The sequence below is a fragment of the Eleutherodactylus coqui genome, chromosome 8, assembly GCF_035609145.1.
Source record: "Eleutherodactylus coqui strain aEleCoq1 chromosome 8, aEleCoq1.hap1, whole genome shotgun sequence".
Taxonomy (NCBI): Eukaryota; Metazoa; Chordata; class Amphibia; order Anura; family Eleutherodactylidae; genus Eleutherodactylus; species Eleutherodactylus coqui.
The window spans coordinates 107074321-107089106 of NC_089844.1; the positions used below are offsets into that span (position 1 = coordinate 107074321).

Here is a 14786-nt window from a genome sequence, read left to right on the forward strand (position 1 = left end):
GTGGGCCTTCAAGCTGCAGAAACCTTGTGGAATTTCTGTGCGGTCCTGCTGTGGACATTCTGTGGGATTTCCGCCCCGTGTGCACCCAGCCTAACTGTGAATCCAGCACTTGGATGAGATTAAACAAAAACTTGCTAGAAGTTCACCCACATCGGTGTAGGTCTCCCTTGAAGCAGCTTCCTGGTGCTCCTCCCTCTCAACTCTATAGACTACTATGGGCAGCAACTGTAATCTGATCTCTGTGTAAGAAGTTTATCAATACATTCAGGATGAGCGATCAGTGCTGGAGGAAAAGTGGACAATTAGGTATTTTTCTGTAACCATTTTTGTTTTATAAATTAATGGCACAAGTGAATATCGAACTTTGTGATATAAAGTTTAGTTACTCTTTAACTCTTTTGTCTGTGTAAACATGTTAGATCTCTGTATAAGGACAAAGCTCTGAACACTGTAAAAGCTTATAAAGAAATTGGAACAGAATTTGGAGTCTGATGTAATGTGCATACCATGTGACACATAAATTCTTACCTAACTTGTAATTCTGGTACAAAGTCTTTATTTCCTATCTACAGGATGCACCCACAGTGACATCACGGCAAATGGAGTGCTGGCTGCACATAAGCAGTGGGTACGCCATTCATTTCAAGGGGGCTGATGGCGATACCTAAGCGCTTGCCACTTGGCTATTGTCAGAAGCCGGCTGAAAATTAATGGAGCTGCAACGCGCTTGCCTGACAGTCATCATCTCCTCCTCCCTGCATGGGGTACAGTAAGGCCGCTCTCACCGATCAGGAAGTTAACCCTTATTCCATGGATGGGGAATAACTTGTAATTCTGGTACAACCCATTTGAGAATGTGAAACAGAATGTGGCAGTGTCAAGAAATGTTGCCTCTTTCTATGTGGGGATCAGTTGCAATATCCAATCTAGCCCATGCTCAGGAGTGGTGCTGTTTCTGAAAATAAAACTTTTTTTTTTTTTTTTAAACCCCGGACAACCCCTTTGCATTAACCTGCCATATATACATATTTTCTCAGTAATGCATTAAGGAATAAAACACGGGACCCATTAATTTTTAAAGCAACATTTTTCTTTTGTAACAATAAAATGACCAATTTCCATACCTAGATTTAAAACTACATGCAAAACAGGACCTGATCTAGGAGCAAATCTGTATTTTTATATATGTACAGCGTTCAAGGTTGTAGGGGTAAAAACTGGCTATAAAGAAGCAAAACTTCTAATAATAATGATAAAGCAACAATACATATCTGTAAATTGCAAGACATAAGGTGAAATTCCGGAATGTCCAATAAGTCGCAGCATGGCTAGTTCATTTTTAGTCTGTCCTCGATGCAGTATGGAAAATGTAAATCATAGCTGCTGCTGTAAAAGTTTTCATGGTGTATTCTTGGTAAATTGGTAAACATAAAAAATACTTAAAAATTCATTATAAGACAAAAAAAAATTCTAGTGGCTCAAAATTGTGTGTAATGAAGATAAAGTGAACTCTCACCTATTCTGGCGGCTCCCCATGCACCACTGCAGCCCTGGTGCTCGCTGCAAGGAAGTAGTAGCGGTAGTCACATGTTCATTGTGCACGTAACCAGTCACTGGCTTCAGCCGTGATTCCTCCAAGACTGCTGAAGCCTTGCTGAGTGGTTACATGCACAATGAAGTTGTGACCGCCGCCACTTCGTCTGAGTTCCGCGTAGCTGCCAACAGGGCTGCATCGCTGTAGCTGCCCGAATAGGTTAGTGTTCATTTTTTTCTTAATTTCACATGATTTTAAGCCACTAGAATTTTTTTTCATGTCTTGAAAAACCCCTTTTAAGTGTAAATTCATCTCTTCTGAGAATTCTAAAAGTTTTTTGTAATATGTTTATTAGTCATTGCTGTTTGCACTTTATAGCAGAAACCAGGTAACACATCTTCTGACAACTGCTGTCACTGGCATGTGACCAGAACCCTCATTGTTTGTGTTTAATGGTCTGTTCCACAGTCAGCATCTTTATGGGACATTCCATTGCACTCAGGTAATGGGGGAGATATGACTACACCAAGTAGTAAGGATAACATATAATACAAAAACTTTTATTTTATAGTACTCTAGATTTGTAAGTGTCTCTTAAAACATTAGCCAACGTTTTCACCGTGCCACCAATATTAGGGTAAAAATAAGTTTCCTCGATGGTCATTGAGATGTCTGATGAATGCTGAATGTGTTATTTCAAAACCACCCAATTCCCCCTCCCCTTTCCCCGGACAATAGAAACTTGTTAAATCTACATCTACCGACCAAAAAAAATATATTTATATAAAATTAAAACAAAAAAAGTTCAAGTTGTAAAACATTATACATGTATTGTAATATTCTAATTCTTTCCCATTACCCAAAGAAGGGCCAATGTTCCAGGATACGTGTATAATGTGTCATATTCTCAGCGTTAAACGTGCTAAGAAAACAGTACATGTTTAGGAAACATTACCATTTACTACACAACCACTTTAAAATGATTATATACAAAATGGTTATCTGCATTCGGCTTGTGTAGTGATAAAATTTGTCTAGCTGATGCTACGGCTTATTTACGCTTTCTAAGTATCAAGTACATGATGCTGTTAATTAAGGTGAAGGCAAAGGCAATCCAAGCTAGAACGAAGGAGTATCCGAAAGAGCCCTCGCCTAAGCCCAGCTTCTGATGGAATTCATCATGCATGGCGGTGTAGATGGAGGCAGCGATCATAACACAGAGACCTGGAAAATTAAAAGAAAAAACATAGTCAACGTACAATGCAATAGGTCTGGAGGTATACTTATATACAAACTGATGCCGGAGGGTAGCAGATGCTGCAATGGGGCATGGCAAACTTATTTTTTTCTTAATCCATGAAGACAAAGCAAGTACAGAACTGTGTAAAAGTTTTAGGCAGGTGTGGAAAAAAATGCTACAAGCTAAAAATTTTTTTCGAAAATTAAGTCAATGGTCCCAAACAGCCAATGTTAAAAACGATCTTCGGGATAAAGAAGAACAAGGAGTCCTGGAAGTGGTGATACGGCTCCACAGAGTCCTGATCTGAACATCATCCAGCCTGTCTTGGATTACATGTACAAACAGAAGGATTTGAGCAAGCCGACATCCACAGAAGATCTGTGGTTAGTTCTGCAAGAAGTCTGGAACAACCTCCCTGCCGAGTTAATTCAAAAACTGTGTACAAGTGTGCTTATAGAAATTTATGTTGTTTTGAAGACAAGGGGCAGTCACACCAAATATTGATTTGATTTGCATTTCTCTTTTGTTCATTCATTTTGTTAATTAACAAAAAAAATTTCAACACTTTATTTGCACAGTATTGTATATGAACAAAGAGATAGAAGAAACGTGTGATTGTGACATTATGAGGGAATAGGACGTGAGATGTTTCTTTAGGCTGCTTAGTGCTGGAAGTGGGCGAATGCATAAGTTCTAGAACTGTATTGTAAAATCCTTAAAAAGAATGAAAAGTATGATACATCTGATCCTGCTATTAAGGTCCTATGCTCACAGGCTCTTCATGTCTCCTCCTACATCTGAATTGTACAGATCTGTAATATGGCATGTCACGTCAGGTTCATGTGTGCAATAACTGCAAACCAAAATATAAATGTCTGGCAATATTCACACCTCACTACCAAGAACCCGCTGCAATACGGGGAGGAAATAAACAAAGGAGAGAAACTTTCCCTAAGGGGAACTAGAGGGTGATAAGCCCTGCCTATTCGTGGATGGCCTGCCCTGATAAGGACGCATCCACCCTCGTGCCTTTGCCACTCACTAACCCTGATAAATGCCAAATGAAAACCCACCATAAGAGTAAAATAAAACCTCAAAGAATAAATCACAGTAATAAATCTCTGAACTTATCGGAGGAGCAGCTTAAAGAACCATGGAACCAGAACCAGAGATGTCCTCACTCCACAGCAGAAGGAAACTGCACTGAAATTGACCAGCACAGAACCCAGGCCCGGAGGGAATTAAAAACCCTCCCTAATTACCCTGAGGCGTACACCAACGGCTGACATATCCATGAGAGTCAAAGAAGACCAAATGCACAGTCAAGCTCAAACTGACACAACACGGCACCGATAGATTTCTATAAAGACAGTATTGTACCTCCATATCCCTTCAGTTTCATACATTGTTTTTTGGTTTTTTTTAAATCCCAGAGTCTGCACTGCTTCCAATGGGGAACATTTCTATAATGTGGTGCCATAGATATTCATTATACCACCACACAGAGTCCGTATACACGGCGTTGCCATATACACGGAGACGGAGAAAAAAAGGTGGTTGTAGAAGAGGTTCCATAACAGAGTCGCTTTCCCTCCTCTATTGGTATAAAGTAAAGCCACTACAGAAAGGGCTCACTCTGAAGTTACAATGGCAGCAGTGTATTACACGGATGAGGTGTAATACTCCATTTCTGATGTAGTATCGCATGCCTTTACGAAGCAATTCCGCCAACATTAACAGCTGATCCTAAAGACTCAACCAGAAGGACACTTGTGATCAGCTAGTCGCAATGGTAACTGCTAGAGATGAGCGAACGTACTCGTAATGAGTACTTACGCACCCGAGTACCGCCATTTTCGAGTACTTCTGTACTCGCGCGTAAAGATTCGGGGGGCGCCGGGGGGCGGGGAGAGGCGCGGCGGTGCGGGGGGGAACAGGGGGGAGCCCTCTCTCTCTCCCTCTCCCCCCCACTCCCCGCCGCAACCCCCCGCGCCGCAACGGCGCCCCCCGAATTTTTTCGCCCGAGTACGGAAGTACTCGAAAATCGCGGTACTCGGGTGAAAAAGGGGCGGGGCCGAGCACGTTCGCTCATCTCTAGTAACTGCCTAACGTCAAGCAGCTGTCCAAAGGTAATCATAGATTTGGGTTATATGCCCGATATGACACCGTCACCTCAATGATGAATGCTTCTGTGATGGTAAAATGACCCGTTAAGACATAGAAATATAGTGGTCAGAAAATGTACGTGAGAATTTCCATTTTCTAGTAAATACCACTTCAAAGGCATCCTCAGACAGTAGAAGGAGACACTTTGTGATCAACTTATTGTCAAGGACCCTTCTAACAAATAGGGGTTGTGCGAGGCAGAGAACTATTTACGGCTTTCTTCACACATTGTTACTTGTGGCTTATAAAGAATGCCATAAATTTTATGCGTGTTTATAAGCTTTTTCTTCAATATGTATTTTTTTCTCACACAGAAGTCTATAGGAAAATGCCTGAAAAACCTCAATATCCAGAGGATACAACATTTTGAAAAACAATTGCTACAAACCCCCAAAACACACTGAGGGCTCCTTCACATGCGTTTTTGCGTTCGCTCAGATGCACCGTGAATTTGCACGAATGCACAATTTTCCACAATCAAGTCCCGTGCTTAATTAGCATTTTCTCGTCCATTCACATGGCTGGGTGCAACATTTTTAACGAAAAAATACGCTGCAGCCCGGAAATCCATTGTTCTGCATAGATACTCGGAATGCCTTCCAATGCCTATATAGAGGCACCTGTAAGCTTTTCACAGCGTTGAACGCTTCTAAACAGCCCCCCCCTCCCTTTTTTTCCCAGCCCCTATAGGAGTCTATGGGAGCCGCCAGCGTATCTCAGTCAAAATATAGAACCAGAACTATCTTTTACCCACCGTATATTCGCTGGCGCACATTTTCTATTTTTTACGGTGCATGTTTTTACGTGCCATATATTCGCCCATGTGAACGAATGCATTGGAAACCAATTCCTCAAATGGTCGCGTATGTTGGTCGCGTGTGAAAACGCGGCCGATATACGCTCATGTGAATAAAGCCTTAAGAGTCAGATAAGCTGTCCACAGTTACATACGGGCTCATGTCTATGACAGTGTTTTCACCGCATATTACATGTGCATTGCATGGCCGCATGATACTCAATGAAAGATAATGGACTTCCATTGATCCATGCACATGTGTGTGTGGACACTGCATATCGATATGCATGAGAAATACATTGCAGCATGCTCTATTTTTCTGTACACTACGCAACGTGAGTCCTAAACATTGGTATAGGCGGCTGTCCTTATGCTATACATTGTGTATGGGTGATGTTTTCATACGCGGTCTCTATCGGTAGAGTTTTACTGCTATATTCGTGGACATGAGGCCTAACTCAACACAATACCACATTGGTCCGTATGCTGTCTTGTACTGCAGTCCCTTGAATGAGTATAAGATGCAATACCAGCCACAGTGCATGGACAGGAATGGATTTGTTTCTGGGGGGCAAAAAAGATCAAAGGCAGATGATTTTTTTCTAATCCTGGAAAAACTTTTTTGGGGCTCTTTGACATGGGACAGAACATTCCACAGGACGCTGCAGAATATTTCGCTGTCAATGTCCGCGGGTCCAAATGCATATTTTGATGTGGAATCTCTGACAGAATTCTGCCCTTTTCAATTGCGCTTCAAAATCCTCACGTTAAACATGCAGATGCTGGTGTAGATTTTTCCACATGGCAGAATGTTCCGTCCTGTGTGAAAGAGATCTTAAAAGCTATGGAAAGCTTTGTGCATGAAAAATCAATACAAACATATCTTATTAAGTCCATGCATAAAAATTATGCACTTATCTGTTTTTTTGCATTGATTTTTCCTTCTCATGCATTTAGAAAACTTCATATTGAATTTGCAGGCTCTTGTACATTCAAGTTTCTGGCCGGGGGTGTTCCCAACACTGATCAACTAGTCTCTCTCATGAATGTACACAAACAAAGGAAAAAGGAGAGTGACTTGGTAAAAGTGACTAATACAAGAAAACTGACAAGAATTTTGTATAAATAAACAAATGAATAATCCACTGGCAGGTGGAGAGCTGCTGACCCCCAAATCATCCCCCAGATACTCTATAGTGAGTAACGCAGAAGAAAAACTACAACAACCCCAGTAAGAAACTGAGGGAAAAAACAATAAAGGGGTCAGCTATATGTGATTATATTCAGATTAGACTCTATAAAGAAGCGCTGACCCCTTACTGTTTTTTTCTTCAGTTTCTTACTTAGGTTGTTGTAATGAATGTACACAAGTTCAGCACCCCCTCCTCTCTCTTATATCTGAGGCTGTGTAACATAACCACGCCCACTCAGTACTACACAGCTGTCTCATCCTCTCTCTAAGCAGCTGCTGGTTATTTCCCCTCACTGTTGATAAGAGCAGAAAATTCACTCAAAGTGATATGCAGCCCTCTGTAATAGTGATATGCAGCCCTCTTTCTCTGCTATCAGTCCTCCACCATCCCCCAGCACTATCAGACAGCCCTCTGTAATAGTAGGTGACTATTTAAGGTCAATTGGGATGGATTAAAAAATGCATGTTCTATCAAATAGCAGCTCTCAGCATTGCAGGAGTACATGGGCATCAACCAATCATTAATGAGACCCTGTCACATGTTGTTGCCCTGCAGTAGCACATAGGAATTGAGCATAAAGAATAGTTGTTCTGGAGCCTACTAGCAGCAAGGTCCACTAAATTGCTTTCTATGAGGAGGATCTATGTATCCTACATGCTGTATTAAAAATGCTTTACCTAAAGTGCAGACAATATATATAAGCAATTATATAGATGCAAACACAATAATAAAAGGCCTAAGCTCAGGTCTCATTCATCTCTTTAATTAGGCATTACAAGACGGCAACCAGCTTCAATTAACATAACAAATGGATCAATATTATAAAACTATGATCCAGAAAACCGAATGATACAGAATAATAGGCTCATAATCGTCACCAAATGAAATCATTTATTTCTCTCTGAAATTGCAACAATGCGCAATTAGAACAACTAATTAAGGAGATGGATGACTATTTAGTATAACAATGCCAAGCATTGTGTGTAAATATGTGTATTCCATGGATGGCGGATCACTAGTTAATACTGTTGCCTTGTAGCTTGGATTTTTCCTGAATGAACAATCAATGGCCACTTTAGTAGAGACACCGGCCCTTTCACGATTGATGCTTCCCTGTACGGAACTTAGGGTGCATTCAGACGACCGTATATCGGCTGGGTTTTCATGCCCAGCCGATATACAGCGTCCCTCTCTGCAGAGAGAGGAGGCTGGAAGAGCCGGGAGCAGTGCACTGAGCTCCCACCCCCTCTCCACCCCCCTGCACTATTTTCAATGAGAAGAGGCGGGACGGGGCAGAGCTCATTTCCAGGACTTAGCCCCGCCCCCGCACCCTCTCAATGCAAATAGTGCAGAGGGGCGGGGAGGAGGCAGAGAGGGGGCGGGAGCTCAGAGTACTGCTCCCGGCTCTTCCAGCCTCCTCCCCCTGGAGAGAGAGACGCCGTATATCGGCTGGGCGTGAGAACCCAGCCGATATACGGTCGTCTGAATGCACCCTTAGACATATGACCTTGGAGTGCAGCATGCAATCAAGTGAGCAAGTTTTCTGTGGATCAGTTTGAGGCCTTATTCACATGACCGTATGCGTTTATACGTTGCCCGTACGTGCCGTATAAACTCATGAATGAACAACTACCGCGAACGAGTCCCGATCGTAATTAGCATATTTCATGTCATTTATATGGGCGGCTGCTGCGTATTGGCAAAAAAAATACGCTGAAGTGAACAAAACCATTAATTGCTGTAAAATCCTCGTAAGGACTAATAATGCTTAATTACGGTAAGCTGTCTTCTTTTCCCAGTGTTGGACGCCAGATAACTCCCCCCCCTCCCTTTTTTCCCTTGCCTCCATAGAAGTCTATGGGAGCTTTCTGTGTATTTCAGCAAAAGATAGAGCAAGACCTATCTTTTCATGCAGCATATAAAATCGGTGAGCAAAAAGGTCGCTGATGTGCTATTTTTCCTCGTGCAATTTTTTTTATATGCCCAAACATCGTTCATCTGAATGAATACATTGGAATCTATTGGTTCAGATGGTCGCGATTATTGGGTGATTTTTTAACGCAGCTAAATACCTGTGTAAATACAATAGTGTGAATACGGCCTTAGTGTGAAGCTACATTAGAATGGGAAAATCTAGCGATCTGAGTGACTTCAAATGAGGCCTGATAGTGCTAGAGTAGCTGGGCGACAGTACTTCAAACATCGGCAGTCTTATGGGATTTTCTCATACAATTATGTTTAGAGTATACTAAGAATCCTGTGTCCCAGGAAAAATATCCAGTAAAAGGGGCAGCTGTGGATGGAGACTACTCATCAATGAAAGGCGTCTCAGGGGATGTCAAGAATCGTTCTGATGAACAGTCAAAGACGTTGCAGCTGAACACAACACTGGTCCATATGAGAGTTTTATACATGTAACTGCATGTCAACTTGCGGGCAGTCCGTGCATTGGACAGCACATGGACAGGAATCTGTGGTGTCCGATGCGAGTTGCATCCAAGTCTCTCGACTGCAACATGGGCACACAACAAGTGTGTTGGAAGACTAAGGGTGCTTTTACACTATGCAATCTTAGGCCAGTTTCACACGGGCTACAAAATCGCACGACTTTGTAGCGATGCAACATCACTACAAAACGCATGTATGAGAAGCCCATGGTTTCCAATGGGTTCTTTCACATGAGAAATGTTTTGTAGCCTAAAGGAACCCATTGGAATCCACGGGCTTCACATACATGCGTTTTGTAGTGATGTTGCATCGCTACAAAGTCGTGCGATTTTGTAGCCCGTGTGAAACAGGCCTTAGGAAGATGACGAGTGCTGACCATCGATATCGATACTTGTTTAACCCTTTCCAATCCACTGTCTGATGTCTAAAGATATTCTGATTGAAGGCTGTACAGCTTCTGATGTCGGAAGACGTCCGGCAGGGTATTCTTACTGTACATTACTGGCAGCTCTGTAGTCGGGGGCCTCTCCAACATATCATATACAGCAGTACTGGCTCTAGCCAGCAGATGGCGCCATTGTATAATGACAGAAAGAGAAAAACCCCTAGGAAAACCAGAATACAAAATTGGATTGCAAAGGGTTAAATGGCCTTCACACAGATCAATGCAGACTGCATGGGGGGTGAACAATCGTTAATACATTTTGTCCCCATTACATTTTTAGCACTGTCGGCAGCACATCGCCCATTTACAGTGTGCTGCTGGCAGTGATGATTTTTGGTGCTGCATAAAAGACCCGATCACCCAGTTAAGGAGCATTTGCTTGTTTGTCAGCTGATTGACGGTACCTTCATGCAGGGTAGTGATCAGATGAACATTCGTTCCTGATCATAGGCTTGTGTAAAAGAGCCTTAAAGAGAATGTATCACCTATATTTTGTTACTGATTAAAAGCAGACAGTGACACATTTTCCATTTTTCTAATCTGCTTCTATTTTCTATTCCATTGTCTGTACATGACTATGTGGGCAACCATCTTGCCTGAGCTGTTGACAGCATTCAGAGTTGCCTTATAGATCATAGACAAAATGAACAGAAAGGGTGCATTGAATTCTATTCTATGTGGGCATGCTCTAACATGTGCAAAGGTCTCACTGGCCAGAGAGGAGGGGGAGGAGGTGAGCTGTGACCTTGACCTATTGTGAATGGTGGGTCCTGTGTTATCTATATATGGGTGGTACCTTTCATTCTTATCCTCCCTGTGCTGATAATGAGACAGCTGTTGATAAATTTTCTCTACTGAACAGGAAGTGTTAGCCTAGTGGTCAGTGTGAAAACTGCAAGACGTTAGGAGGATTTAAAGAAAAAAATAAAAAGATTGTGCCATCAAAAAAAAAAATTAACATTAAACGTGATTTATACAATACGTAATTTTCTGATGACACATTCCTTCTTACTGCAGTCTTTTATCAGCTCCAGATGGCTTTAAAATGACACATCCAATAAATTTTGAAGTTTTTATTCTACAAGCCAAATACTCGACTTTTTTCCTTCCACGTATGAAAAAAAATATTCCCGTTCCATTTGTATTTTTTTGCTAGTGCGTTCAAACTCTAAACTTCAGCTGTTCACCCTTCCTATCAATATTTCAATGTATTCAGGAGCTTTTGATCCCTGGAGGTTGCTTGCCTGCAGCAATAAGAATTTATTATAGTGGACGGTCCATCAGCATTCTCTGTGTTCTTCACCTCCGCTGAACATACTGTATTAACAGTTTGTATACCGACTGGAGGCTGTACATACATAACCTATCAATGTCTATGGGCACAGTGAAAGTTGCCCTTTCACATTAGTTAATTATTGGCATATCCATAAGATTTCAACTACATATGGGGATACCAGACTGTCCACCAACAAAGACCAAGCATGTTGGATAGTAACCTTCCTAAACCTTTACTTCCAGAAGATATGTGGCACTATAGGCGTTTAGCAGTCACTTATCACCTTCTCCATGGCATAGTGAACATTCAACCTTAATGTTAGGCTGAAGAGAAACGATATCCATCTAGTTCAGTCTGTTTCCACCCCCCCCCCACCCCCCCTTGTTGATCCAGAGTAAGGCAAAAAAAAAACAAAGAGGCAGAAGCCAATTAGCCCATTTGGGGGGAAAAAATCCTTCCTAACTCCATTATGGCAGTCAGAATAATCCCTGGATCAATATTTAAAAGTTCCTACCTGACTCCAAGACCCAGATCAATAACCCCGCTGGTTATTTAATGTCTATATCCTGTTATATCATATAAAGTACAATGTGGAGGCAAGCCAAATCTTTCCCTACAGTAGTTAACAATGAGACTCCATAGTCCCAGACATATGTGAGCATCTATCAGACAACCCACACTGGTTCTTTTATTTGGCCAAGCGTTTTTTTGTGGGGTTTCTACAGAAGTGTTGTCATATTGTAGATGTCCATCTTAAAGGGGCTCTGCACTTTGATTGCTTCCATCCCCTGCTGATCTTCAAGGGCTCATTCATATCTGCATCGGAGGTTCTGTCAGGAGCCTCTGTCACAGATGTTTATCCAAAATACCAGAAAAATGACACAGTGGACTTTATGATGGAAACCCGATTGAGCCCATTGTAGCCAATGAGGTCTGTTGGGTGCCATCAGTGTCTGGCATTTGTCTGTTCCGACACCATTATTAATTTCCTTATTCTACTCCTACAATGGAGCAGAGCAACAAAAAGTTGTAACTTCTTGCGAACAAAAATGTGAACGAGCCCTAATCAGTACTTGCATAGAGATGAAAGCAGTTATGCGGATGTATATTACTACAGTCTCTGAAAGTCCAGAACTGCCTGTGCAGGACCACCTGAGGCTGAAAGGATGGAAGTAGCCAAAGTATAGAATTACTTAAGAAACAGTAATATCTTAATTTGATGACTTATTGAAATCATTCTGATAATCGCAATACTCACATGACAGCATCTGGATAATAGCAGTAAACACAAATCGCTCTCCTTGTTTAAGCCGGAACAGTTGGAGAACAAAGCTCAAGAGTCCGATGCAGCAAAGAATGGTGGACAGGATCATAGTCGCCTGAATGGTCTGGATAGCCTGAAAAGCTAAGGAATAAAATACAAGATTATTAATATGGTCATTGACTTGTCCTCCAGCAAAGGTCTTGTTCCCCCTCTAAGATTTGTTCCCATTTTTGGAGAAATTGAGAGAAAACAGATTATCTGATATGAGTGCTAGAACTTACAGTTGTTGGCATCTACAATCTCCGAACAGGCTGTATTTGTAGTAGTGTTCAAACAGTTCTTCCAGATGTCAACATAAAAGGTATTTCCAACCCACCAGGCCTGAGGATGAGAATGATGTTACATATTTAAGTCATGTTTTAGCTATTTAGTCACTGAGCTATAGTATTCTTTAGTTACTAAATCACTTATTTTTCAAGACATTTGGTATCTTAGCTAATAAACTAAGCCGTGCTCCCAGCCAATCAGGATTGGCAGCGGTCTCAGAGGTTGAGTCCCCACTCATCTTAGAAGTTGTCCAGGCATACTCTACTGCCCCATCAGACATAAGACGTTGGAGTCATGTGACTGCATGTTGGTTGGTTGCGTTATGGAAGCAACCATCTGATATCCAACAACTATTGTTCATGAGTCCTATTCTCCTTAATGAGTTCTGTGCATGATACTTGCTGGACATTAGACAATTGCCTCAGCAACCCGACCAACTAGTGTGCAAGTTGTGTCTCACCACCTATGATGTTAGATTGGGTGAGAGAGTATGCCTGGACAACACCTTTAAATATATCTCACATCCTAGTGATATTTATGTGAGAGAAAGCTCCAATCATATGCTATTGGAGACTCCTCAGCACTCAAGACAGAAGAGTTAAAGGGGTTTTCTAGGACTATACTATCGATGACCTATACACGGGATAGGTCATCAATAGTTGCTTGGTGGGGGCTGCTTCATGCGAATGCTGCAGCCACTTCTCATGCCTGTGATGTCACATTCATTGGTCACAAGGCCCCAGAGCAGCTCAGTCTCATTAAAATGAATGGGACTGAGCTGCAATACCAGGCAGAATCGCTATACAAACTAGGGCTCTGTGCCCGGTATTGTCTGAAGTGACAGCAGCACTCACTCAAGCAACGCTGTCACTTCAATCAGCTGATCGGGGGAGATCCTAAGTGTCAGACCTCCACTAAATAACTATTGAAGAGGTATTCTGTGGATAGGGCATCAATAGTGTAGTCCTGGAAAAGTACTTTAAATGGTTTTCCAACAACATAAAATTGATTCTCTGTACTTCTTGGTCGCTGGATTACACAATTCTGCTCACATTAGCGTGTCAGAATTGCGCAGTCTGCTCACGAAAAAAAGAACACTGCATGCTCTATTTTACCGCAGATATCCGCGACATAGAGCCCGTTGTTCTCTATGGTCACGGATATACTCACAGCCCTTACCCAATTACATTGGAAATTTAAAAAAAAAGGGGGACCTGCGCATGACTGTGATTACACAGTCATGTGCAGTACATTATGGGACTGTACACAGGGTCACAACTGTGACCTCCCAGGCAGATTCCATTTTGGCCGTGTGAGCCCAGCTAAATAGTAAAACTGTCTTTGCTGCCTATAGCAACCAATCACAGAATATATTTTCTTTTCTTACTCTGCTCTTGTACAATAAAAGCTGAACTGTGATTGGTTGCTTGGGGCAAAACAGACAGATTTACCATCAGACGGATCTGATAGATGAGATCCAACATTTTTTGAATTTTTCTCTCATCTAGTGCTAATTACAGTCCAGCATTTGTCATAATCTCATCATACAGCTTGATTGAACTGTGGGAATTTTGATTGGAGCCCCCTTTACCACAACATTAGGTGATGGGAAAGCCAATTTTGATTTACCTAAGTGATAACGCTGTGATTCATTCTTGCCATCAACTACTTCCATCTTTGCACTCCGTTACAGCATAGTTTTCCAATTTCAGGAAAACTCTAATATGTCCTAGGGATTCATCAGTTTTTATTGGAGGGGTGTCAAGCTCTAAGTTCCTTCAATGAATCTTTCAGCCCCTTCGTTCTTATGAACAGTTAGAGCCTCAGAACCCGAATCCCCATCAATGAAAACTTCTCATACATCTTTGAAGCCAAAACCAGGAGTGGTCCAAACATGCAAGACGAAGCTTTCCATAAAGTGTCCGGCACACTAGCATGTTGCGTCTGTGTGCTGTACATGTTAAGTCACAGATAGCATGCAGACCAATTATAGTCTACGAGGCTATGCACACTGACGGTTTTTCATGCAGTCCATATGAGAAAATGCATTGCATGTCCTATTCTTTTCCATATCGCAGATGAGAACAAGGACATGCA

The 14786-nt window shown here is 41.9% G+C and overlaps 1 protein-coding gene across 1 annotated transcript in view; it reads right to left on the reverse strand.

Moving 5' to 3' along the window:
• Positions 1 to 1068: 1068 nt before the first annotated feature.
• The window catches only part of EMP2 (epithelial membrane protein 2), a 61995-nt gene continuing 48277 nt past the window's right edge, over positions 1069 to 14786 (reverse strand). The window contains exons 3-5 of the mRNA XM_066576172.1: positions 12644 to 12743; positions 12357 to 12503; positions 1069 to 2758 (exon numbers count right to left, since the gene is read on the reverse strand). Of these exons, the coding sequence (XP_066432269.1) occupies positions 2586 to 2758; positions 12357 to 12503; positions 12644 to 12743 (420 nt within the window). The 3' untranslated portion in view covers positions 1069 to 2585. The remainder of the gene's footprint in view (positions 2759 to 12356; positions 12504 to 12643; positions 12744 to 14786) is intronic.